The following is a 27,385-nucleotide window of genomic DNA, read 5'->3' as shown; positions in this document are numbered from 1 at the left end:
ACATATATGTTCACTGATTGCAAATTGAATCCACTAAATCATAATTAACAATGGACGTGTGAGTCGTATTTTGTCATAAGGTTATTATTAGTGTTAAAAATCCACTATATTCAAAATAAAAATAAAAGTAAATTTAGGTGCTGTTTACTCATCGTGTATTCATGTGTTGTTATTGTTTTTGGGACTGAACAAGGTCTGCACCCGTTCTCAGATCAGTTTTCCTTGTCACACGTTTGGCTTTCGCTGGAAATCTTTGTCAGCCATCGGCCCAAGAAACACTGGAACCTTTGCAAAACACCTCGAGGTAAAGTTACGGGCAGCCATTTGTGAGTCCAGTAAAAATAAATGTGAAAGCTGCTGTAACTTTAGAGATTTTACAAGTGGCAAGTTTGTGCTGGATTTGAATGAGCTCTGCATTTTGTGGTGACTGACATGTCTCTGGACAATCTGGGCTCTGCAGGGTTTACACATCACGATTTACAACCTACTCTGCTCGGTTGGAACTGTGAGTGAGGTAAGGTTCCAGGGTAATGTACAATGAAATTTGACCTCTGCATTTAACCCATCTGTGGCAATGAACACACACTCACACTAGTGATTAGGGGCAGTGAACACACGTAGCCCCAGAGCAGCCATTCTCTGTGCCTGGGGAGTTTTTGGGCTTTAGGCCATCCATGTATGTTCCTATCAGTCTTGTGGATCAAACTGGCAACCTTCCGTACCAAGACCTGTCCTCAGACCATTAGGCCACAGATGCCCCTGCCACTTTTACCTAATGAAATGCTGATGAACAACTGAGGATTCTTGAGTGTGATTTAGAGGAATTTATCTCTTTTGTCCCACCCCATTGATGTGCAGGTGAGAGGCATATAGTACGAGAAAATATGGAATAACATCAAAGAAGTGGTGTGTAAGTGGCCACATGTCAAAGGATAAAGAGTGTGGAAAAGTGAGAGCTAACAGCTTCTCTATGCTTAGATTATAAGACTATAACATTATATATGTGTGTGTGTGTGTTTGCATATCTGTGTATGTATGTGTGGGTATGTTTCAGTGGCGATTGCTCTAAGACTGCAAGGGAAGCTCAGCTTCCCCTAAAATGTCAAAAAAATAAGTGATCAAATATATACTGTTGTGTGTACATGTCATTGAATAAATGTGCACTACAACGCGCTCAACCTTTGTTCAGAATCAGCTTCTTATCACGCGGCTTTCCTCTCAATCATTCGCGCAGATTCACAGTGACTTAAACAGTGAGGACGCTGAGCGTCCACAGAGTTCAATGGAGAAGCAGCGTAGTGCAGCGAAACGAGACGAGTGATTGGATAAATGCTGGCTTTTGTCCCGCCCATCGGACGCTCAGCGTCTCTGGGGGTCTATGGGGCAGTGGGCTGGCCTCGGCTGGCCCGGACGCTCAGCTTCTGCATGATGATTGGATGATCTGTCTGAGGCTGAATCCCTTTTTGATTGACAGCGAAATGAGCGAATCAGCGACCCTTTGGTGTAAAGATCTGTGGGAGAATGACATTTTCATTCTGTTCTGCGTTGAACCAAACTTTCTTAAACATCTTAGCGGCATTTTCTTTGTTAAAAACGACTAGCGACAAATCGAGCATTTATTTCTGGTGTTTTTTTTGTAGCTGCTTGTGTTTGGAGACTGACTTCTTTTACTCTTTCTGACTTCTATGGCAGTTTCTGTCCAGCGGGTGCTGCTGAGCCCCTCCACCGTCACAAAGCACTCACAGGCGGACACACTTCACATGGGCCAAGGCTGTTTAAGCAGCCTAGCTCTGCTGGCCATTGAGAGGACACTAGTCAAGTCCCTGGAAAAGACGCCTTGTTGGTACGACAGGGTCAAAGAGCATTTTCTTGAAAAGGAACGGAGGGTAGAATTTACGTATAAATAAACCGACACATTTTATGATGTAGGCCGAAATTGAGCTTCCCCTCCTTGAAAGACCAGCATCCGCCACTGGTATGTTTCTGTTTGTCTGTGTGTATGAGGGTCAGAGTGACCCCAAGACCATATGAAGGATGTAAATGTGTTGGGTATAGTAGCATGTGTGCTCAATTATTACTTTTTCTTTGTAAAAGTTTATCACAGAAAATGAGCTAAGGCCATTGAGATTCAGGTAGAAATAAAAATTACTGTACAATTTTTGTTCTTGTAAAAACTAGAAACAGATCAATTTGACCTGAATACCACACTAGGGTTAAGAAAAACCTACCATGATAGAGATTCTTTTCTGTAAATGTTTCAGTAAATTACTGGCAGCACAGACTCTAGTATTGTACACTTACAGTAGCTGAACTGTATTTATTTTAATAGCATTTTACTGTACTATATTATTACATTACTTTTCATACGGTAATTTTTAAAGTAATACATTGGAATCACACCCTTATAATACTGTAGATTTGCTACATTTTTGCATCGTGCTAGTGTATTACCGGATAATTACTGCATTGGCTAATTTACAGCAGTTTACTAACCGGACAACACTGTAATTTTACATGATCTACACATTTTTAGAGGCTGTTACTGTACATACACACTATAATTAAGGAATCTTTAGGACAAAGTATAAATCACTAACATACAGAGGGTAAACTTACATACAAAGGCTGTGGGCAAACTTTTTACACAATGCATTCAAAGCATTTAACAAACTTGTCAGTTAGTTAATTTATCTCAAATACATGGCCAAAAATTGTGAACAAAGCTCATGCTATGTGTTCATTCCATCCCACTCACAGGAAAAAATGCTTCATTTTACTCAGAGATAACTAGACAGAGATACCCAGAGATAACTAGACAGAGGTACTCAGAGATAACTAGACAGAGATACTCAGAGATAACTAGTCAGAGATACTCAGAGATAACTAGACAGAGATACTCAGAGATAACTAGACAGAGATACTCAGAGATAACTAGTCAGAGATACTCAGAGATAACTAGACAGTGATACTCAGAGATAACTAGACAGAGATACCCAGAGATAACTAGACAGAGATACTCAGAGATAACTAGACAGAGATACTCAGAGATAACTAGACAGAGATACTCAGAGATAACTAGACAGAGATACCCAGAGATAACTAGACAGAGATACTCAGAGATAACTAGACAGAGATACTCAGAGATAACTAGTCAGAGATACTCAGAGATAACTAGACAGAGATACTCAGAGATAACTAGTCAGAGATACTCAGAGATAACTAGACAGTGATACTCAGAGATAACTAGACAGAGATACCCAGAGATAACTAGACAGAGATACTCAGAGATAACTAGACAGAGATAACTAGACAGAGATACCCAGAGATAACTAGACAGAGGTACTCAGAGATAACTAGACAGAGATACTCAGAGATAACTAGTCAGAGATAACTAGACAGAGATACTCAGAGATAACTAGACAGAGATACCCAGAGATAACTAGACAGAGATACCCAGAGATAACTAGACAGTGATACTCAGAGATAACTAGACAGAGATACTCAGAGATAACTAGACAGAGATACTCAGAGATAACTAGACAGAGATACTCAGAGATAACTAGACAGAGATACCCAGAGATAACTAGACAGAGATACTCAGAGATAACTAGACAGAGATACTCAGAGATAACTAGTCAGAGATACTCAGAGATAACTAGACAGAGATACTCAGAGATAACTAGTCAGAGATACTCAGAGATAACTAGACAGAGATACTCAGAGATAACTAGACAGAGATACCCAGAGATAACTAGACAGAGATACTCAGAGATAACTAGACAGAGATACCCAGAGATAACTAGACAGAGATACTCAGAGATAACTAGTCAGAGATACTCAGAGATAACTAGACAGAGATACTCAGAGATAACTAGACAGAGATACTCAGAGATAACTAGACAGAGATACCCAGAGATAACTAGACAGAGATACCCAGAGATAACTAGACAGAGACACTCAGAGATAACTAGACAGAGATACTCAGAGATAACTAGACAGAGATACTCAGAGATAACTAGACAGAGATACCCAGAGATAACTAGACAGAGATACTCAGAGATAACTAGACAGAGATACCCAGAGATAACTAGACAGAGATACTCAGAGATAACTAGACAGAGATACTCAGAGATAACTAGACAGAGATACTCAGAGATAACTAGACAGAGATACCCAGAGATAACTAGACAGAGATACTCAGAGATAACTAGACAGAGATACCCAGAGATAACTAGACAGAGATACTCAGAGATAACTAGACAGAGATACTCAGAGATAACTAGACAGAGATACTCAGAGATAACTAGACAGAGATACTCATACAGTGGGTAGTCCCACTGGCCCCGCCCACACCAGGTAGAGCTTAAGGCGTGCAGACAGAAGGATCATCCGAAATGAAAACAATTAATAAATGTAAGAAGATACAGTTTCCTGTCAAATGACCAGGGATCTCAATGACGGTGAAGAACAAAAGGCAGATATTTAAACAGAAAACTGAAAGAGCAATGTCCAAATTTACGTGTTAAAATTCCAGTTCTCTTTCACATTTTTCTGTAATTGAACGTTTATAATGACACGAATCTACTCTAAAACTTATGAAATACCGAAGTGACCTCTGTCATTAAGCAGCTTCTTAAAGTGTTGTCGTTCAACATCTATCCTGTCCCTTCCCAATGTGCTCTGAGAAGACACGCCCCTTTGCAGTAATGGACGCGCCCATTAACGACAGAGCCCGCGTAAACTGTCTAAGCGACGTCCATTGTCTTAAAAACTCACTGTGAAAGACGCCTACTGTATCTCTGTGCTGTTACAGGAAGTGTCTGCTGCATTACACTCTCATTACGGGACATGCCCAGTAGAGTACACTGATTATATTGATCCAGTGGGCGTGTCTTGGCGTGATGTTCCCCTGCCCTCGACCAGAGCTCTGCCCTCGACGTGGCAATGGTGGGCGTGTCTTTGAGAAGAGTTTCTTGTGGGCGTGCGGAGAGTATGTTGAAGAAAGTTGAGAGTCTGGGGCGCAGATGGAGAAGTGAAAGATGGCCGCGCGATGTGGGTGGAGGTCGGTATATTTTTTGCCGCTGTGTTACCGGGCAGGTGCGGCTCCTCTGCGGCGTCGATGGGAGCTCCCGAACCACGGGGTCTCCTCTCAAAACCGCGGGAACAGACACATTTCCTCGCCGCCGAGTCCCGCTTTCGCTGGCGCAACGTACACGGAGTTGCGCGAGCTTTGCGCGCGGGAGCCGGACACTTTTTGGGGCTCGGTGGCCTCGCACAGACTCACCTGGAGCTCCAGCTTCCAGCAGGTGAGCGACTGCGACCTCAACACCGGAAAAATCCGCTGGTTCCTCGGAGGAAAACTCAACGTGTCCGGTGAGGAGCACACCACTATTCTGTTTTGTTTTTGACAACATCCTCCATTTGATCACTTTCGTTTTTACTCCTCCCATTTCAGTTTAACGTTGCTAGTGGTTAGTTCCTTGTGAAATACATGACACTACACTAAAAGTAAGAAATGCACAAGGCAGTACATTCTAACTGCACCACATTAAAAGTCCTGTATATTTAAGTAATCATATTTCAAGTAACTACCGCACGAGTAATTGCAAGGAACTATACTTCATTATGAGCAATGACACTGCAAGAAACTACAGTGCAGTTTGCATAAAAGGAACTTCTTTTCAGTTCGTTTGAAAAGTTACTTTTGAAAGTACTCAACTACATCTAATGAAACTATGGTAACTGCTTGTAGTGTGGTTATTGTAGTATATTTACTTGTAGTGTGATTCATAATAGCCATGCTTAATCTGTGACACTGTTCTTGCTTTTGAATGAAGAGGTTGATTAAAGGAATGATTGATTCATTGATTGAGTGACTGATTGATTGTTTGTGATGTTGTCAGTGAATTGTTTGGACGTTCATGTCGCGAAGGACCCAGAGAAAGTGGCACTGATTTGGGAGAAAGATGAACCTGGAACAGAGGAGCGGGTCACCTACAGGTTAGAGTCGAATACATAAAGTTGTTTATTGTATAAATCTATTTTAAAGTGATATGGTAGTTTTGCAGAAAACTCTGCTTACACATGGTTTACCATATAACCATGCATTTTATTCTGCAGCTTTATAAAATGTTTGTTTATATATTACAGTCATATCAGAATGTTATGACCACCTCCTTGTATCTGCACTCATTGTCCTTCGTTGCTCTGCATACTTTTGCCCCCTTTCACACTGTCCTTCACTGGTCAGGATCCCCACAAAGCAGGTATGATTTGGGTGGTGGATTGTTTTCAGTGCAGCAGTGACACTGACGTGGTGGTGATGTGTTAGTGTGCTTTGCAATGGTACGAGTGGATCAGACACAGCAGTGCTGCTGTCTCCACTCAAAGTACCTCATTGGTCCACCTTGTAGATGTAAAGGCAGAGACAATAGCTCATCTGTTGCTGCACAGTTTGTGTTGGCCATCCTCTAGTCCATTTCTCATTCCAGCAGTGATATTGGGTTTAAACACTTAAGCAGCCTCGCTGTTTCTGATCCACTCATACCACCACTTCAGTATCACTGCAGCACTGAGAATGATCCACCACACAAATCATACCTTCTCTGTGGTGGTCTTGAGTGGGTCCTGACCTTTGGAAGAGCAGGGTGAATGATGGTGTTACATCCCACCCGTAACAGATGACAAGCAAAGTATGTACAGAAACAGATGGACTGCAGTCTGTAATTGTAGAACTACAAAGTGCTCCTGTCTGGTCAGTGGAGCTGAGAGAATGGACGGTGAATGTAGAAACAATGAGGTGGTCATAATATTCTGGTGCCCAGTCAAATAAATTATCTGATGTATTTTCAATGCCAGTCATTTTCTTGTAAAAGGAAATATAAAAATGTGTATGAACATCTTGCACATTTAAAGCTGAGGTCAAATATTCATTCATCACCACCAGAATGTTTGTGTCGTCATCCTTCTGAGTGTAAAAGGAAAGTTAACGTTCTTGGCAGAGGTTAAAAGATAAATATTTACACTGATTGCTGTGGAAACACCGGTTGATAAAACAGACTTACCAGCACTAACCACTTATTTATCTCCTTGGCTCGGCCTTATTTAGGACAGCGAATAATTGACTTTTATTGTCCAAATAGTAGCACAGTTGGACACTGTGGTTACTTCAAAGGTCAGTGCAAAGGTCAGTGATGGCAAAGTCATTAAAGGACTGTTTCAGCCTTAAATGCTTAGCTTGCTAATAATGATTGAATTGTCAATATGCATTATGCAAATTAATAAGCATGTTCATTGGCTGCTTTGTGTTTTTATTAACCATTGTTAAGTTGACCTGTAAATAAACTGCGATAACAAAATATATTCATAGTGCATGGAAACCAGGAGATAAATTCCTTTGGAATTTCTGCATAATTCTGCAGCCTAACCTGGATTTCTGGATTTCTACAGTTAAACTTAAACAATGCTAATATACGTCAACACCAGCCAAAAAGTGCCAATTTCTACAAGAACTTAAAACCATTGCCATGAAGGGCTGTAAAGGGTCTGGTGGTTGGGGGAAGTGCTGACGATGGCAGCCTCTTTTCCTGGATCCATATGCCAGCAGGAAAGGGGTCATTGCAAAACATGAAAGTAGTTCATTAATAGCAGACACAGCTGGATGAATGTGCCTGTTCCACAAGAGAAACTGTGACTAATATGTTTAAGTACTCAGTGTCCCACAGTTGCTTTCTCAATCAGACCTCTGCTCTGCTGACTCTGTAACGTGACTAGAAAGGATTTGTCATAACACAAGTTTTATAAGGGCATAGCCAATGTAATAAAAGGCTTATAAAACAAACCCAGTCACCTTTGCTTACCTCAGGTAAACAGTTGTGTGATTTATATTGCAAATGAATCATATTATGTTTGTAATCTATAATATATGTCGACACCTGCTCATCCAACAATTTTTGGGAAATGAAAGGTATTAGCAGAATGCAGAAACAGTCTGTGCTCTTCTGGTGGGGCTTTACACAGTAGGAACATTTGATGTGAGTATTTGATAGCATTTAGGAATGTAAACATTAGTGAAGTTAGTCGCTGACTTTGGATGATTAGTTCTGCCACTCCAACTCATTCCAAAGGTACTGGATAGAGGTCCATTTTTCTACAGCCCTTCTTCTCTTCTATGGGGGCTTTACACCCCTCTAGCATACACTTGGCATTGAGCATTGTGACCTGCTCTAGAGTGTCACATTTCATTTAATGCTCTTCTGTGGGGATTATATAAGCTGTGAATAGACAATTGAATGACTGTGTCAGCAGTGCCTGTTGCTTAAAAGAGCTGAAGTCTTTGAATTATACGGGATGTCTATAAATATTTGGACATATCGTGTATAGTTTGACAAAAAATGTGTTAGGCTTAAGTTATTGTCTGCATGTAAGAATGCAGGATTTTTACATTTTATATTTTAGCTGTACTTCATTGCACATGGAGTTCACATTGTGTATGGAGAGATCACACTATCATAACAACCCCCATTGAATTGGATTTGTGAAAGAATTCCTTTTTGAAGAAGTTCTGTTTGCAAGGGAAGTGACATTTTCCCATTTGTTGGAGAGAATGGTAAATTATAATAAAAAGTGAATTAAACTTTCTACTTTTTTGTATGTCATTGACTAGTAAATAAATGTAACTGTGTTGCTGTCATGTCATGTTTATTTTTTAATTTTTTGACGTAATTTGAGAAAACTAGCTACTGTTTACCATATGTCAATATTCCTGATATACTGCAATAAATTTATCTAAAATGCCTGGATTTAAGGGCTTTTTCTGTTAAAATATGGTTTGGTTTGGTTTTATCTGCAAAAAGATATAGACCAAATAGTAAACGTTTGTTTAAACAACATTTCTAGATCAGATATCAATGGCATATCTAGTAGTTTTGCTCTGCAGTGAGAGAAAGAGGAATTTGCACCACAACAAAAAGTACATTTTAAACCACATATTAAGACGTGTAAATATAAAACTAAATGATATGTTTGCGAGAATGAAGAAAAAGTGAAAATTTTTCAAAAGTGAAATGTGTAGTAGCTAAGTAGAAGCAGGCGGTTCACGTGATATGACTACTGTGAACATGTGATCTAAACATGTGATCTAAACATGTGATCTAAACAATTCAGTCATTCATTCATTATCTGTAACTGCTTATCCAGGGTTGTGGTGTGGTGAGTACATAAACAAACAGATAAAAAAAATGATTTGCATAAATGTGGTTTGCATAGTGTAACGGAATCCACTGTCGCCCCCAGCATGGCAGACTGGAGTTTGATTCATGGCTTGAGCAGGATTGCCACATTTTACCAATAAATGTCCTTGGGCAAGACTCCAAACACTGCATTAGCATAATATTCTAACATGACTAAAAAGTGTTTAAAGGTGAAAATCACTTGAAAATCAAGTTTTAAAATATGTTAACATGTTTATATGATGGTTTTTGTATGTGTTAATAAGCAAAGCATGGGCAAAATAAGGAGTCAGTGCCATGAAACTGGAGTGTAACAAAGATCCTCTAAAAAGATCAAATGATTCATATCATCAAAAATAATGATTCTGTATATAAATATATAAATGCAGAATGATAGCATTAATTAATTATAGTTCCATTTTGAGTAACATCAGCATTATTTAGTTACAATTTCGAAAGGGATGTAAAACTTTATTTCTTTTCAGTAAGTGATATGAACAACAGCATTTTAGAACATGTGATCTAAACATGTGATCTAAACAATTCAGTCATTCATTCATTATCTGTAACTGCTTATCCAGGGTTGTGGTGAGTCCGGAGCCCACCCGGAATCACTGGGCGCAAGGCAGGAACACACCCTGCAGGGGGTGGCAGTCCTTCACAGGGCAACACACACACATTCACACCTACGGACCCTTTTGAGTCACCAGTCCACCTACCAATGTGTGTTTTTGGACTGTGGGAGGAAACCAGAGCACTCTGAGGAAACCCATGCGGACACAGGGAGAACACACCAAACTCCTCACAGACAGTCACCCGGAGGAAACCCACGCAGACACAGGGAGAACACACCACACTCCTGACAGACAGTCACCCGGAGGAAACCCACACAGACACAGGGAGAACACAACAAACACCTCACAGACAGTCACCCGGAAAAAACCCACGCAGACACAGGGAGAACACACCAAACTCCTCACAGACAGTCACCCGGAGGAAACCCACACAGACACAGGGAGAACACACCAAACTCCTCACAGACAGTCACCCAGAGCAGGACTTGAACCCACAACCTCCAGGTCCCTGGAGCTGTGTGACTGTGACACTACCTGCTTCACCATCGTGCTGCCCTGATCTAAACAAGTTGTTGTTTTTTTCCCTCCTTGTCTGTTGTCCACAGAGAGCTGCTGGAGATGACCTGTCGGTTAGCGAACACCCTGAAGCATCATGGTGTGGGCAGAGGTGACCGGGTTGCCATCTACATGCCTGTGTCCCCCATCGCAGTGGCAGCTATGTTAGCGTGCACTCGTATCGGAGCAGTTCACACTGTGGTGTTTGCAGGTTTCAGCTCAGAGGCTCTGGCCGGACGCATTCAGGACGGTGAGTGGACTGAAGGGCTGTAAAGTCCCCGCACGGATTTTAGTCATGATTTTCCTGTTTCAGATTTTTGGGAGCTGTGAAACAGCTTGGTGAAAAATGTTTCCTCATGTGAACATAAACAGATGCTGTTTCAGAATAATGGAAAATCATCAGCAAAATATCTAGTAGGGTAGATATATACATAGTAGGCACTGCAAAAATGTGTGAGGAAATCTGTAGCAAGAAGTAGGTGTAAAAATGAGAGAATGGGAAGTGTCTTGGGTAGCTAACCAAAGCATTCAATGAAAAGTAAACCTGGACAATGTGTTAACATAGAAATTATCTGTGTCTATTGACTGAAGCTGCTGCTTTTTAGTTAGAACCTCTGAATGGCAGGGGAAGAGGATGGATTAAATAAGTTATTTAAACAGACTTTTGTTTTCTTACTGTAAAATATAAATTGTTTATAGAGCTGCCTTTTAAATTTTGCACTCAGTGAACTTAATAAGGGCAGCATAGAGATGTAACATGTAGTGTTGCTGTCACACGGCTCCAGGGTTCTGAGGTTGTGGGTTTGAACCCCACCTCGGGTCACTGTCTGTGAGGAGTTTGTTGTGTTCTCCCTCTTCTTACTCCCTATTCTTGTTTGTCAGTTTATTTTATTAAACTTACTGGTAAAGATGTTTACACACTCAATTTTTGCAGTGCGTTCATCTTTTTTTCTCCAGAAGAAACAACAACAAATATTTCAAACTTTATTTTAGCATCATAGACATTTCCTTTGATTTGTTTTTTCTCCAGGTTAAAGATGTTGTGTTTAATCTATAAATGTTGTGCAGTGTGAACATTTCACTGATTCTGAGATTTTGAAAGATTTGCAGTGTCCACTTGGCATAACTGACCAGTGAGTAGAGGCGTTATCATTGGTGAACCGTTCACTGCTGACCATGTGGGTGTCATTGTTTGGAGTGTGCTGCTGCTTAAGGCCTTAATGGTGCTCAAGAGACCAGAAATACTGGTCCTGGGTGGTTTACATGAACAATTAACATGAACAGGAAGTCCTGTGATGCTCTGTTTACCAGGACACAAACACATCTCAAACAAAAGGCCACACTTGGCTGGTGGTCAGCTTCCCCATTTTTTGTGAGACTTTTTTTGTGTAATGGGTTGAACTTTCTATAGTACATAAATAAACAGGTAAAAAATGATTTGCATAAATGTGGTTTGCATAGTGTAACGGAATACACTGTCGCCCCCAGCATGGCAGACTGGAGTTTGATTCATGGCTTGAGCAGGATTGCCACATTTTACCAATAAATGTTCTTGGGCAAGACTCCAAACACTGCATTAGCATAATATTCTAACATGACTAAAAAGTGTTTAAAGGTGAAAATCACTTGAAAATCAAGTTTTAAAATATGTTAACATGTTTATATGATGGTTTTTGTATGTGTTAATAAGCAAAGCATGGGCAAAATAAGGAGTCAGTGCCATGAAACTGGAGTGTAACAAAGATCCTCTAAAAAGATCAAATGATTCATATCATCAAAAATAATGATTCTGTATATAAATATATAAATGCAGAATGATAGCATTAATTAATTATAGTTCCATTTTGAGTAACATCAGCATTATTTAGTTACAATTTCGAAAGGGATGTAAAACTTTATTTCTTTTCAGTAAGTGATATGAACAACAGCATTTTAAGACATTTTATAATTAATGCTCCTTGAGTTTTAAAGTAACTGTGTCCTAGAAGAGTCCTAGTGGTCCATGCAAGGTCATCTCTGATAAGAGTTAGTATGTTTTCTGTTGATAAAAAGCTGTCGTCTTTACAGTTTTTTTTTTTCTTCAATTATTGACCTCCTTGCACTCCTCCAGATAAGCAACAGTGCAGAATTCACAGAATAGCTGCAGGCTTTGAGTTGAACTCGTTGTCACATGTTCCCCACACTGTTAAGATCAAACCACAGGCAAAACTGGAAACTTATGTGAATGTTTAACCAGGGAAGTGTCAGTATTTTCCACCCATTGCACTCAAGCTGAGGATATTTACTGCATGCCCAAGTGTTTTTGGACACCTGGGCTTCCAACATTTCTACTGAAATTATGTGAATTAATAATTAGTCTGTTTAGAAGTGTATGTATACAATTTTTTAACTCCTTTGACAAGCTTTTGCTGTAGAGTTAAACACGGTGAAGAAGCTCTCCCATGAGCCTCAGATTACCATGCCCATTGCTAGGAGTTGTCTAGAGGGGTATAGATTTTCCCAAGCATAGAGGAGTGATAATTCCAATGAGATGACGAGCCAGATCAAAATATCCACCATCAACACAAGGCTTCCTTAATGTTTATGTGGCTAAATGCCATCAAATCCACACAGCAGTCTTCCAGTATGTACTGTAAAGCCTTCCAAGAAGCGTAGAGGCACTTACTGAAATACATCCCTGATTAATGCTATTAATTTTACAAGAAACATTGGATGAAGGTGTCCACAAACTTTTGTTCATTAAAGAAGGTTCTGGAAATGCCCTATAAAGGCAGACATGCAGCACACAGCACAGATGTCTCCTAGAGTACATCTGCTCAGGACTGCTCTGGCCTTGTGCCTCTTGTGCCTCCTGGCTGGATTACGTATGAGCTAAACTTTCAATGAACCCTTCACTGGATAGTGGGCAGGTGTTTGTTATTGAGACTTTAACTGCTTGTATTTACCACAATGTGGAAGATAAGGATTGGAAGTGTTCAGAAGAGTGTGAAAGGGGAAAAGCCTGCAGGTTTAAGGACAACTGAAGAGCGTTTAGTGTGTGCAGAGTGGTATTTCACTCTTAAGTCACATGCTCTTGGCACTGTGCTGGTCTTAGTTGTGACATCAGACGAGGATGTTACCTCCAACTAGTGATAGTTTGCTTCATCTCAGTCCTTATGTTGCCAAGGAGGTAGGCTGTGTTCCTTCACCCCTACACCATGAAGGGCTGTCTGTTGTAATCAATAGGATCTTTTAAATACATCCAAAAAATATGAATGTATTGTTCCCAACTTTTTAGTTAACTATGTGTTTTTGCTATCTTGACCTAGTGTTCCCTATCCAACAACTCGTCGATTTGATCAGAAATCTTGGTGTCTTAGTGTTACCACAGAATAAACGATAGACCTAGAAATCAATAATGACATTTGTTACCAACTATTTTTATAATTGATTTTTAACATATTAGTTGTTACAGCCCTAGTTTTATGTGTGTGACCCCTTTGCAGGCTGCTAAGGAGGAGTAGCTCATAACTCACACACTCGTCCACTCACATTTAACATGCTACAGATTCTCCACAAGGAGGCTTCATTAGCACTTCAGCAGGTTTTATCAAAGTGGTACCTTGTATCAATGGCACTGTGTCTGAAGAAGCTGTTACAGCTAGATATGGTAACTGTAAGTTGTCACTCAGGGATGGCATAGTATGTCTGATGATGATTCATTAACATGTTCTGGACACTGTCTGATTCTCTCTCTCTCTCTCTCTCTCTCTCTCTCTCTCTCTCTCTCTCTCTCTCTTTCTCATTTCTCCAAACACACACACACACACAGCCCAGTGCAAGGCTGTGGTCACATGTAACCAGGGAGTGAGAGGCGGTCGTCTCATCAATCTTAAAGCCACAGTGGATGCTGCTGTGAAGAGCTGTCCGTCAGTGCAGAGTGTGCTGGTGGCTCAGAGAACCAATCACAGCACACCTATGGGCAAACTGGACACGCCCCTTGAAGAGGTGAGGTTAGGCTTGTCCAAAAGGAAATGATGTACAATATTAACATCTGTTCATCTATTGATGAGTAAAAAAAGGATTTTAAGAAATTCCCCTTGTGTCGCATGGTTTTGCTAAAAATAATTCTTTTTTGATAAGGGACTTTTTAAGCATAAATATATGTCAATTAAATCTTGCTGAAGTCCTGAAAAACATGAATTTTTTACCCTTTACCACGTGTGCCAATACTCGTGGAAGGTATTTTACCTCACTGTTCTTTCTTTCTCTTTAGGCTATGTCCAAAGAGTCTGCAGAGTGTGCTCCTGAGCCCATGGACAGTGAGGACATGTTATTTATGCTTTACACCTCAGGAAGCACAGGGAAACCTAAAGGCATTGTCCACACACAGGCTGGTTACCTGCTCTACGCCTCACTCACACACCAGGTACAAACTCCAACACACACCTCATTAATGCTACAACAACTTTCTACTCTTTTGAAACGTTGCCATAAGGATTGGATTGCAGACAAGTGGTGTCACATTCAATCCTACACTCCAGAAAATGCAGATCCAATGCTCCACAGCCTTGTCCTGGGTGTATTCATACTTGGCATGGAGTGTGGTGACCTTAAGCTTATGCGCAGCTGCCCCAGAGTGTGTTGGATGAAATAAAGGAGTGGACACACATGAAACACTTAAGAGGTGAAAGGGGCAAGTGCTAGCTAAAGCTAGAGCGGCTGAGTAAACATGGGAATATCTGTGTTTTGTTAACCTCGTGCTTGCTTTAATGTGGAGTGAAAACAGTGTGGCTATAAGTCATTGATTCAGCAGAACTTTTTAGCAACATGGTGTATGCACCAGGCTTGGGAGGCTGGCAGTCACATGTTTTGTCACAGACCAGATTAGGTCTACATTAGTCATGTTCCGTAACAGTTAAGTAATATGGTTTCAATAATCAGTGGAAAATAACAGTCAAAAAGTACAGAGTACAGCTGATTTGTGTAATTCTCCTTCAAACAGCTGCAAACATTATTGTTGGATTATAGCATGCTTGGAGGAGGGTGTTTTACATAGTCAGCAAAGTCACTGTGGTTGTACATTTTGCTGTTACTGTGGTAGTACCCTCAGTGGTTCATATTCTGTACCTTTAATAGGGGTACATAATTGTCCCTTTTTCTATTATAATTGTAGATTTTTAAACTGTACTGATTTTATAAGCTCTGTTTAATCTCTCAGATTTATATTATGTTCTTCTGTTTTACATGGTTCTATAATGAAATTGTAGATTGTAATGTACCTTTAGGAGGAACACAACTAGATTTTTGAAACCACTGTTGTACCTTTTAAAGGTACATTTACACTGTTTGTACCTTATTGACAATAATGTATCTTTACCATGCATTTTTTCTAAGCGTATAGACTACCTGATATACTGGGACACACACAGAATTTAGAGGGGAGCAACTGTACCCTTCTGCTCGCAAATTGTAGGGGCACAGATTGTGCATTAGTTAAATATATGAAGTGACTTACACACTAAAGTGGGCACTAATCTGCCATGGAAGAGAAATTAGGAACAAATTAAAAAAAAAAATTTTTGATTTTGTTTATTTGCACTTGAACAAACAAAAAGAGACACAGTAAACATCTCCTCAGGTTTGCACCATTTACCAAAACTGTATCTACATTTTTCATTTGTTATTTTAACAAACATGAGGTTTACTGAAAAAGTGAGGGAACTGGGTAATTGCTGACCTTCTGCAGTTTTAATTTAATATTACATTGTCTAGAATTGAACAATTCATAAACAACAGTCTTTAAATTAACATGTGCATGAGGAATTTTACTTTAGTGTGTTTGCTTTAGTGGTGTAATTTATATTTTTATTAGGTTATAGGGTTATAAGAGGCTCTAACAAAAGCATATAACTGAGCTATCATTACATGTCTGTTGTGTGGCTGACTTTACATTTTTTTTAAATGTCTGTTATGGCCAATGTCTGTGCATAAAGGGGTGCGCGCGCTTCTCTTCACAACGTGACTGAGCAGGGGGAGGGAAAAAAAGTTTGAGTTTCGATCTTTTTCCACGAGTATTGATCAATACCAATACCAGCGTTGGTATCGATATTTGGATCGATCCGCCCACCTCTAGCCTGTAATGTGTCCCGTTGCTCTGTTCGGCAAACCTGGATAAAACTTACATTTTACTGCTGTAAATTTAGTTTGCACCTTAACATTTTACTGGGGTGTAGTAAATTGATTGTAAATTGAGTCTGATGATGCCTATGCTACCTGCCTGGTTTTGTTATATAAATTCACAGATGCCCCTGTTGGCTAGTATCATGATAAGTGATCGAGTGGAAGGAGGACCGGGGTTGTGTATTAGTGGAGCTTTGTTTGCTTGCTTCTTTGAGATATAGTCAAACCTTCTGTGGAAATCCACTGTTTGTCGAGTCCACAGAGGAACAATTTATCTCCATCACAATGCTGTAAAAGATTAGATAAAGCATGCTCTTGTTTTCATAGTCGTAACCAGCACATTCAGCTGACCACTGGTTATCTTCCGGTCACCTGCTCATGGAAAACACTTCCCTGTCTGACCTCGTGTTTTAAAAGGGTGGATGTTGTGTAAACTGCTTTTCTGATGGTTTATTGTCCCCTGTGTTTCCAGTATGTGTTTGACTACTCTCCCGGGGATGTTTTTGGCTGCGTAGCAGACATCGGTTGGATCACTGGTCACAGTTATGTCGTGTATGGACCACTCTCCAATGGGGCAACCACTGTCCTGTTTGAGAGTACACCTGTTTACCCAGATCCAGGTACTGCATTTTACCCCAGATTCTAATATAATATAATTTCTTTTATATTCTGATTATTGGAATCTCCATTCAGTGTGCTCATTTTGGACGGGCATTCACATTTTGTTCAAGTCTGTGGACTCTTGCTTAGCCAACATACCTTCTGAAGTAAAGGGTTTTAATGGTTTTAATAGTGTTTGACCCTTTTCATTGTAGTTACAGTATCATCTCTTCTGGGAAGGCTTTGCATTAGATGTTGGAACATATCTGTGCTATATGTGATGGCATCCAGCCATAACAATGTTACTAAAGTAATTAATAAAAAAATGCCAAAAGCTACAGTTCAAAATTGGTAATTCCTTGTTTATTAACATTGAAATGATTCCTGTGTTATATGCTTTCTTGGTCGTGAGGAGATAATATAAATATTTCTCATTGCTCATTCAACCTCAAAACTCTGTGCAGCTTGTTAAAACTGTGTGATAATGCCTTATAAAGAGGTCCTATCTCAGTGTTTCCTAAGTGTTTGAATTGTGTAGTTATTACCTGTAATCTTTCTACTTGAACTGTGGTGTTTTGACTGCCACAGTTCATTGTGTCCATTCTTTTATTGAATGGATGAGAGATGTCCAAATATGGCCATTATTGGGCCAAAAAGACATTTTTGCCTGCAAAGTTTCTATAAATATCTAGTCATCTTTCCTCATTAAACATGTATTTTCTTTGACCATAGAATGGGCATTCTCATGTCCTGAAGAAGCCATTGGTATATGACAGCAAAGGTCTTTATTAAAAGTCATGAAATAAACGTATTAAATGTTCCCCAAAGTCACCCTTTCAAAATGTTTTTAAATAAGTTTGTGCTCAGTGGGGAGGCTACACTCTTAAGAAAATGTTTCTACAGTGCCTTCTCCCCCAAGAATGTTGAGCTGTTCATTGACATATGTGATATTGGCCAAAACAGTGGCTGCTGTTTTAAATTTTACAGCCTTCTAGTTAATAATGCACAATTATTCTCATCAACTCAAATGAAACCACTTAATAGTAGTGGCATTTAATACAATGATACAATTGTATACTGAGGAATCTGAATTGTTCTCAACCTGTTCCCGAAGCAGTAAAACCTGAATGTGACACATTACTCTGAATTGAATTTAGCTATCTCTGTTTATGACCCTTAATTATGCCTTAGGTCATACTTCCATCTCTGCCAGAATATGCAGTAATGTAACGGTAATTATCCTCGATAAGAGGCATTTAATCAGAGACCTCTTTAGATAGTGCTTCTTGTGTGCATTAGCATTTGCAAGATTTTACTCCTCTAAAATGTATTTAAAGCAGCTCAATAAATGTGTTTATCTTAAGTAAAACTATTGTTTGAACATGATTAACTTTTAGAATGTACATTACAGGGCATATGGCTGGTAGTCAAAGAGAAATACAAAGTATGGTATTGGCTTAAATTAAATATATATATATGAATATGAATATATATATTCAAGCCCTGCTCCGGGTGACTGTCTTTGAAAAGTTTGGTGTGTTTCCTCCATGGGTTTACTCCCACGGTCAAAAAACACACATTGGTGGGTGGACGGGCGAATAAAAAGTGTCCATAGGTGTGTGTGTGCGCGTGAGAGTAAATGTGTGTCGCCCTGTGAAGAAGTGCCGCTCCCTCCAGGGTGTGTTCCTGCCTTGCGCCCAGTGATTCTGGGTAGTCATTTATAGAACCATTCATTAAAATGATCTTTGGAAACCCTAAGATCTCCTTCATTGGCTTTGCTCTAAAGATGCCTTTTTAGCAGCTGATGTAAACCTTTAGGTCCTGTGGTAGGTCAGTACTGTATGATGAGTGACTGTGTGTTTGTGTGTAGGTCGCTATTGGGAGACGGTGGAACGGTTGAAGATTAATCAGTTTTATGGAGCACCTACTGCGATAAGACTGCTGCTGAAATATGACGAGAACTGGGTGAAGAAATACGACAGATCTTCCCTCAAAACTCTTGGATCAGGTGAGATCTTACATGTCTTTACTAGGTTCATTTAGTGTGTGAATTTTACAGGATTCATGGACCAATAGAAATGGCCCAGACCTAAACTTCACTGGATGTGTTTGGGATTGTGTTTTATTTTTTGCTGTATGTAGTGTTTTTCTGTGATTCGTAAATTTAAAATGGCACCTTTCACGTTTTAAAACGGTGTATTTGTAGCTTGCATACGCAGTTAAGGGAATTTATCTGCAGTGTAAACAGTAGTTCACAGGCACTTCTGAAGGTATTTATAAGAGCGACAAAGTCTTTTATCAGTCAATCACAATAAAACACCCGTGTGGACTCCACATTTTTTGTCTCTGAGGAACTTTGCTTGGACATTAATGAGTCTGGACACTGGAAACTTGGAGGTCAACAACAAGTCCCTGAGCCTTTGCCAGTGAATCTAGGGCAGGCTGCAATTAGCAACTGCATCAGGATCTCCGCTTTCTTGAATTTCACTGGAAGGGGGTCTGTGATGATGGGCCATGTTTTTCCCCTCCAAACTCATTTAACAGTTCTTCTGAATTATTGATATTAATTGAATTAGTTAATCAGAGCTTCTAAGAAAGATTTACACTAGAAGCGGTAACATTTTCTGTGAGAATCTGATGCCATTTAGCTACAAAAACTGTGGTGAAGTCATGTACTTATTGTAGGATGATTAGTTCTGGATCACAAACATCACTCCAATTCATGCCAAAGGAACTGCAATGTTTTGGATATACAATGGACATAATTTTCTGAGCTGTCTTTGAAATGAGATAAAATCCATTAATGGCGATTTGTCTTTGCAGTGGGAGAACCTATCAATAATGAAGCCTGGGAGTGGTTCTATAATGTGGTGGGGGATAGACGATGCCCCCTAGTGGACACCTGGTGGCAGACAGGTAATGAGAACTGATTCAACCCCATATAAACCAGCTAAAATAATCAAATGTAATGTTTTACCAGATTAATTAATAATGTTGAATCTGTGTTTATATATTCTGTGTTTACATATTCTGTGTATAGGCTTAGCTGTTAGTGAGCAATAATGGTCAATAGAGAGGAGTAACATTTGTAATATTCTTGTTCTTCTTCATATTTCACATTTTTTGGCTCACAGAAACAGGTGGGGTGTGTATTGCCCCACATCCAGCTGAGGAAGGGGCGGAGATCCGGCCAGCTATGGCCATGAGGCCATTCTTTGGTATCCAGCTCGCTCTTATGGATGAGAAGGTAAACTCTTTTACTGAGTCTGCCCCACTAAAGTCTGAGGAGGTTTTAAGTGTAATGAGGGATTGTATGGTTTCAATATACAGCACATAATGTCTTCCAAGGTTTCAGGGAATTTGGAGAGGTCTTTGTGGGTAAAGGCCAATGAGCAAAATACAATGAAGATCTGGTGTAAAAGTGCAGCTGAATATCTGTTTAAAGAAGAAATGGGAAAAATCAGCTTTAAAAGAGCCATATTATTATATTTAAAAAAAAAACACACACACTTGTTCAGTGCATGTGCACATTAATTTGGAGATATTGAGCCTACCAACCTACAAACAGTGAAGCAAGACCACCTAGTCATTTTTCTGTATTTTGCCCAAGTCAGAACACAGAAAATAAACTGCTGCCCTGATTATTTATAATATACATATATATAAAGTAGAAAGAAGATAGGAAGAAGAATGGAGAAAAAAGAGAACTCTGTAATTATGGCTAAAAAACAGAGCTCCTGCTCCCCACTGCTCAGGTGGTGTGCTCCTGTTGGTAAGGAAGTTAATCACTGAAAGGAATAGAGGCTGAAACAGGGCATTCTAAACAAGGCTATTCAGACAGTTGGAGAAAGGTGCTGGGGTGTTTGCTTTTCGTGTTTAATATCATTTCATGTAATGTTCGGGGTTCTTTACCTTGTAAATTAGATTAACATTTGTAACAGGTATGAGAATATGAAACAGGTTTTCTCTATTTATGCTACATGTGCTAGATGATGTTACATTGCTGTGAAATTTGATGGCATTCAGCTACATGATCTTTATTATATAGCTATAATATATAATATAATTTTTTTAAATCAATATTATCAGAAAATTCTGTGTGCAGTCAGCAAAGGGTGCAGAAAACAATCTGTAGAAGATTTATCCGCTAACGTTTGGACATGCTGTGTATAATTATCCCTAAGTATATGTCTGTGTTATATGGTAATTTCAATGAAGGAAAATTCAAGTCTTCTTTTGTCCACCTTTGGAATGCTGAGCTAAAAGAGTCAGCATTGCCCTTTTGTACTCATATTCCACTACAGTCATAAAAGCCACACCATAGTCTGGACGTGATCCAGCTCAAAAAAGAAGTCATTCATATCCACACTTCACTGCTGTTTTGGGTGGGTGTAGTCTGAAAATTCTGAAAGTCTTAAGACCACTAGGACTGGAAGATTAGACCTTTCAACAGATTAAGTGACATGTTTTTTTTTTCAGGCAGTTCTGGCTTTGAGTTTCACTTTGTTGCCTACAGGGGAAGACCATAACAGGAAATGATGTCAGTGGAGCTCTGTGCATCAGCAAGCCATGGCCTGGGATGGCCAGAACCATTTTTGGAGACCACCAGAGATTTGTAGAGGCGTACTTTAAACCCTATCCTGGTAAGTAAATTACATATGCAAGTGGTCAAGTGGTTTATGGTTATTATGCCTTTTTTAACCACCAAAGACACATGGTGTTGCACCAAACACAGCCCCAGAAACACACACAAATGGAGAGTGTTTCTGTCTTATTTCCTATTATTCAGCCACGGCTCACACTGAAGAATCTACTCTTCATTGGTTCCAGCTGGGAACTAATTCTTCTAGTTTGCGAACCAGTTTATGTCGGTGGAAACACTCAGAATGGTTTCAAATTTAGTTCATGAACTGGAATGTAAAATATGGCTGAACTAACAACAGACGGTGTAGTAGCACCACCTTAAGATTGCTCTGTGAAATACGGCTGAAGTAACAGTTCCTACTCGCACATGCGTGTTTCAACATTCAGTAAGTCACTCAATCAGTCAGTAAGCAAAAATGTCTCTTGTAGGCTGGCCCGGTAGGTGGTCCTGCAAAAATAAAGAAAAACCATTCAATGAGATGTGTCCAAACACTGTATATATATTAGAACCATGAGAATAATTAAATTTGATGTAAAAAGTGTATATTAACTCTGTGGGCAGGTCATTATTTTACTGGTGATGGAGCATATCGCTCTAAAGATGGATACTACCAGATCACTGGACGCATGGATGATGTCATCAATATCAGCGGCCATCGACTGGGTACTGCTGAGATAGAGGATGCTCTGGTGAGAACCAGTGTTTTATTATTCTTTACAGTCTTGAGTGATGTATCATTGCAATTACTTTATGAGACTTGAATGAGATGGATCTCTGACACACCACAAACTGGAGCTATTCCAACGCCTGGGTAACCTTAGCTTCATGTTTCACTTAATGTTTTTTATTTTAGATCATGCAGTAAGTGTCCTTTGTATTTTAACTTTAACATAACTGGGATTACAAATGATCTGTGTACACAAAGTTTGAACATAGTGTGTTTCAGTCACTGGTAAAGTTTTCTGATGCAGGATGAACACCCAGACGTTCCTGAGACTGCAGTTGTGGGCGTTTCTCATGACATTAAAGGAGAGGGTAAGTTACTTACATCACATATTTGTTCAGTGTCTCTCAGAGATACACCAGGACTAAGACTGAGAACCGCTGTCTTGAAAATGTAAATGTAAATATACAACATGAACAAGTTTATACTCCACAGAGTAGGCACCCCACATTTAGTATATAATATTTGATACACCCAGGTCATTAGATGTCTCTATGACTGTTTGATAACATGATGAAGACTTGCTAGAAAAATAAAATATAAGTTCAAATTAGAACACTGATGGCAATTTATTTGTAGGTGAAACAAATTGTATTCCTGAGACATTATGAAAACTCTAACATTAATTCTAGTAAAATGATTCCCCCTAGTGAAAATTTTGTGGTACAACAAAAAAACTAATAAAAAAGAAATACCTACAATGATAATTTTGCTTATTGTATAAAACTCAATGACATGTCAACACTATAGATTTTGATAGATTTATACATTTTTATTTAATGTATTTTTATTTGGAGATTTATTGCACTATGTAATTAAAAATGATGACCCAATATTTAGTAACAAATACAAAACCCACTTCCAGAAATCTGGGATGCTGTGTAAAATGTAAATGCTATGAATTGCAATCATTTAAACTCTATACGTAATGGAAAACTGTGCAAAGAAAACATTTCAAATGCCGAAGCCTTTTTAAATGAGAATTCGATCTAAAGGAAAAGCGTCTTATTTTCCTTTTTTCTTTTTTCGATCAGTTGCATTTGCATTTGTGGTGCTAAAGGAGAACGTGTCTGAGCAGCAGGGCAAGGTGATCGAGGAGCTGAAAAAGCTGGTGGCCACAAAAATAGCTAAATATGCCGTTCCTGACCACTTTCTGGTTAGTATACACAACATACACAAACAGGTCTTTTGCTCTATTTGTGCTTCTCACTCTAATGCATCCTCTACTTCCAACTCTCAGGATATGCAAGTTATCATTTGTTTAATATATGGTACTCTAAGTGGTATTATATGCACTATTGGTTTGTTTTCTGCAGTAACAGATTTAGCTAATCCGTGAAGGCTTCAGGCTAAATGTTGGAAACTTTGTTGTAGCCAGGATTTGTGTTTGTGAGCTTAAGCTAGGGCATAGCTGCTCCATAATGGCTGCATCTTGAAGTATCGGAGGGTGCCTATAAAGTTTTAGACATATACAGTAGTGCATGTGAAGGGTAGAATGCCTTTGAACATCTGAGTGAAGGCTTTGTGTCTCAGGTGGTGAAGAGACTTCCAAAGACACGCTCAGGAAAAATTATGAGGAGAATTCTCCGGAAAGTGGCTATGGAGCAGACGGACAGCCTTGGAGATGTGTCTACGTTGGATGACCCCTCTGTCGTCATGGAGATTATTGAGGAACACCAGCGCTATAAGAGCCGCTTGGCTAAAGCCTGAAATAAGTCTTAAGGCCAATACTTGAAGACATATGTGAGTCATATGAAAATCAAGTGAACAAATAAGTCCATGAAGTGTGATTAAGGGGATAAATGCAATAGTCTTATACATTCACACTGATTTCAGATATTTAGATACGAATTAGCAGTGTTTTAAAGGGACAGTGAGTCAATTTTACATTAAGCCATATTTATAAAACTGATTACTAATTATTTTTACATTTTTAGACATGAAGGGCCTTTTGGGACTGGCCTGTAATTCACTCACTCTCAGTTAGGAATCAAATCACTATGGGCGCTATTTTCCAGAAACTCAGTCCCATTAAAGGGCTAATCTACGAGGTGCTATTTCTAGGAAGCTATTGCTTCATATTAATGAAACATTTTTGTATTGGTTTGTATAAACTTTAACTCAATTAGATAAAGAATCAAACTGCTTAGTAGTCTCTGACTAAAGCAGAGACAGATTAGTTCCACTGGGCAGCAGGCATGTTTATAAAAGGTTTGGTACAGAATCTCTTACATATCCAGGCCACAAGGTGTCAGAATAACATTTCATAACGTCTCATAACATGAAGTAGAATCATGGGAGAGAATGATTTATTGCTTCTTTAACATGTATTTTACCCAGGGCTGCCACAGTATACAAATGAAGTGAACAGTTGCATCCCGTGTATACTATTTTAAACATTCCAGAGTATTCATTTTAAGAAAAATACATTTTTCATGAACAGCTTTAATTCAGATTGCTTTTTTTATATGAACCTTAAAATATGATTTATGTTCTAATGTACTTTAATTTTTTAAAAAAAAGTCAAAACAGAAAACAAAACTGCTGTTAAATTGACCAAAACTATCCATTTTAAATTATTAAATAAATGAATGGCCTCCTATATAACGTGAATCAAACAATGTGCCATGACGAGTGATAAACGTATAAGGTAATCATATTGATGTTTAACAGCAGTCAAAAAAGACTCAAATATTGAAGTGATTTACAATAACAGTATGTGGCAATAAATGTGCATAAGTTGTCATCCAAACTGTTTTAAGTTGCAAGACAAATCAGGGCTGGGTTTCCCAAAAGCATCTTAGAACAATGAAGATTCTTAAGTGGTAGAGTGAGCATTACAGTGAACTCTGTCCCTGTTAAGACCAACTTAACAATAAGTTTTTGGGAAACTGGGCCCATTATTATATGTTACCAAATTACTATCTGACATTAAATGTGTAGTGTTTGGTTTATATTAAAGATTAATTATTTGTGGCAGCCCTAATTCTAAAGAAAACATTTAATACATAGTAAAACTTTAAAACAGATTAAACCTGTGGAGTATCTAAAAACCTGTGGATTTCAGATTTTATAAGTATGTGAATTGTGTTAAAGCCTTTCTGGTATGGGTGTGTTTTAATGTGCCTTTATGATATTTTGGACTTGTTCACATGCAGATTAAATCTGATCTTTCTGGCATATTCAAACTGAGCAGGACAGATGTTCTGTTGTCTGAATGGAAAAACAACATGAAGTCTGACTCTATCACTCTAATTCAATCCTCATTATGACAATTAAAATCTGGTTCATATAAGATGTCTGAACATGTGACCACAGCTTGACTTGTCAGATCAGTTTTCACGTGTGGGTTTTTTTTTTTTTTCATCATTTTATCCTGCGTCATTACCAAACAAGGGAGCTACGCCAGCAAACATGACTGAAGTCTGACCACACACATTGCATTTTGTCACTTCTAAATTGCAATGTGAACAATCTGATTTGACCTGCACTTGAAACACAGCTTTTTTTGTCAGTGATGTCCAAATGTGGTCCTGGACCAACACATTTCTACCCTTTTCAGGTCATTAGGTTATTAATCATTAACAGACACAAAATGTGTTACAGCTGATAAAGGACTTAATTTTCCAGAACTGTGGGACACCAAGACTGGACTTAGACTCTGTTTGGTCTCTGCTGTCTACTTTGTACTGAATATATTCAGCTTTGGGATTTTTTGAATTATAAATTTTATACAGAATAATACATGTTCTTTAGGTACGTCTGAGGTGTCTATGTGCCATATGCCAACTCTCAGTATTGTCCTTCTACAGCATTAAAATACAACAAAACTGCAGTCATGTATTGACTTGTATCTTGTCACTGTCTTGCCAAAACTTGCCATTTTCAGTAATTGGACCAAAAAAAAAAGTTCTTAAACAGCCTAGAATAATCCTGTTTCATTAGTTCCAATACAAACTTAAGAAGGTATTTTCGCTTCTGTAAATGTAGCTACATTGCAGATACAAGATTTTGTCTATTTTTCTTGAAATGTACTATTAACAATACACGTGTTATTTACCATTGCTTTGTGACAGATAAAACCGTCCAAAACTGTCTTAAAAAAAGCTCTGCATATTTAATGTCAGAAATATTGCATCAGTATTTCTAACACCTGTCTACTCCTTCCTGTACTTAAATGTGAATATAAAGACTTTTATATAAATACACTTTGTCTATTTGTGGGTTTTTTTGCTGTTGTTGTTGTTGTTTTCTAAGCCAAAAACGTATGTTCAGAGGTTTATAGACACACTTTATAATTTGTAATGCAGCTACTTTAAAGTGCATGAATTGTGGTCTGGAACAGCTGCACATGAGCCCAGGTCACTATACTTCAGGCCAAGCCTTGGCAAGAGGGATATAAAGCCCCCAGTATTGGGCTGTGGAGCAGTAGTCCTGTTTCCTCTGGAGAGAATGGACATCTATCCAATAGTTTTGGAGAAATTTGTAGTGTCAGGATGAATTAGGACTTTTGGCCATATAGTGTATATATTATTAAATAAAAACATTTGTGTATTCTAGTCAAGTCTACGTGCCTAATACATACACTATAGTGGCAAAGGTTTGTGGACTGCAGCCAAGTCAAGTTGGCTTTATAATGAATTTCCACTTTTAAAACTACAGAGGTCAGCAATGTGCCGAAAATAAAAGAAAATGTAGCAGGCATCATTCAACATTTAATATGAGCTTTGTACACCTAATTATTGTTAGTTTATAGCAGCATGTTTGCCATAAACTCTTGTGTTTACCATGCCATATCGTTAATTACGAGTATTGCTCAGTCTTCGAAGCTTTTTTTTTTACATTTTATTATGCAAGTAATCCCAAAGATCAGAGATGTCAGTTCCTGGGATTT

The 27,385-nt window shown here is 38.8% G+C and overlaps 1 protein-coding gene across 1 annotated transcript; it reads left to right on the top strand.

Moving 5' to 3' along the window:
• The first annotated feature begins 4,834 nt into the window (after positions 1-4,834).
• acss1 (acyl-CoA synthetase short chain family member 1) lies at positions 4,835-26,679 on the top strand. The gene is made up of 14 exons (XM_066681994.1): positions 4,835-5,373; positions 5,904-6,000; positions 10,411-10,610; positions 14,172-14,347; positions 14,616-14,768; positions 16,995-17,142; positions 18,993-19,130; positions 19,946-20,038; positions 20,257-20,369; positions 21,639-21,765; positions 22,329-22,456; positions 22,739-22,802; positions 23,526-23,647; positions 24,025-26,679. The coding sequence occupies exons 1-14, from the start codon at positions 5,040-5,042 to the stop codon at positions 24,199-24,201; spliced, it is 2,070 nt and encodes a 689-aa protein (XP_066538091.1). The 5' UTR covers positions 4,835-5,039; the 3' UTR covers positions 24,202-26,679.
• The last annotated feature ends 706 nt before the right edge of the window (positions 26,680-27,385 follow it).

This window comes from Hoplias malabaricus, chromosome 1, assembly GCF_029633855.1.
Source record: "Hoplias malabaricus isolate fHopMal1 chromosome 1, fHopMal1.hap1, whole genome shotgun sequence".
In the NCBI taxonomy this organism is placed as follows: domain Eukaryota; kingdom Metazoa; phylum Chordata; class Actinopteri; order Characiformes; family Erythrinidae; genus Hoplias; species Hoplias malabaricus.
The sequence above is the reverse complement of the archived record's forward strand: the minus strand, read 5'-3'. Positions and strand labels throughout refer to the sequence as shown.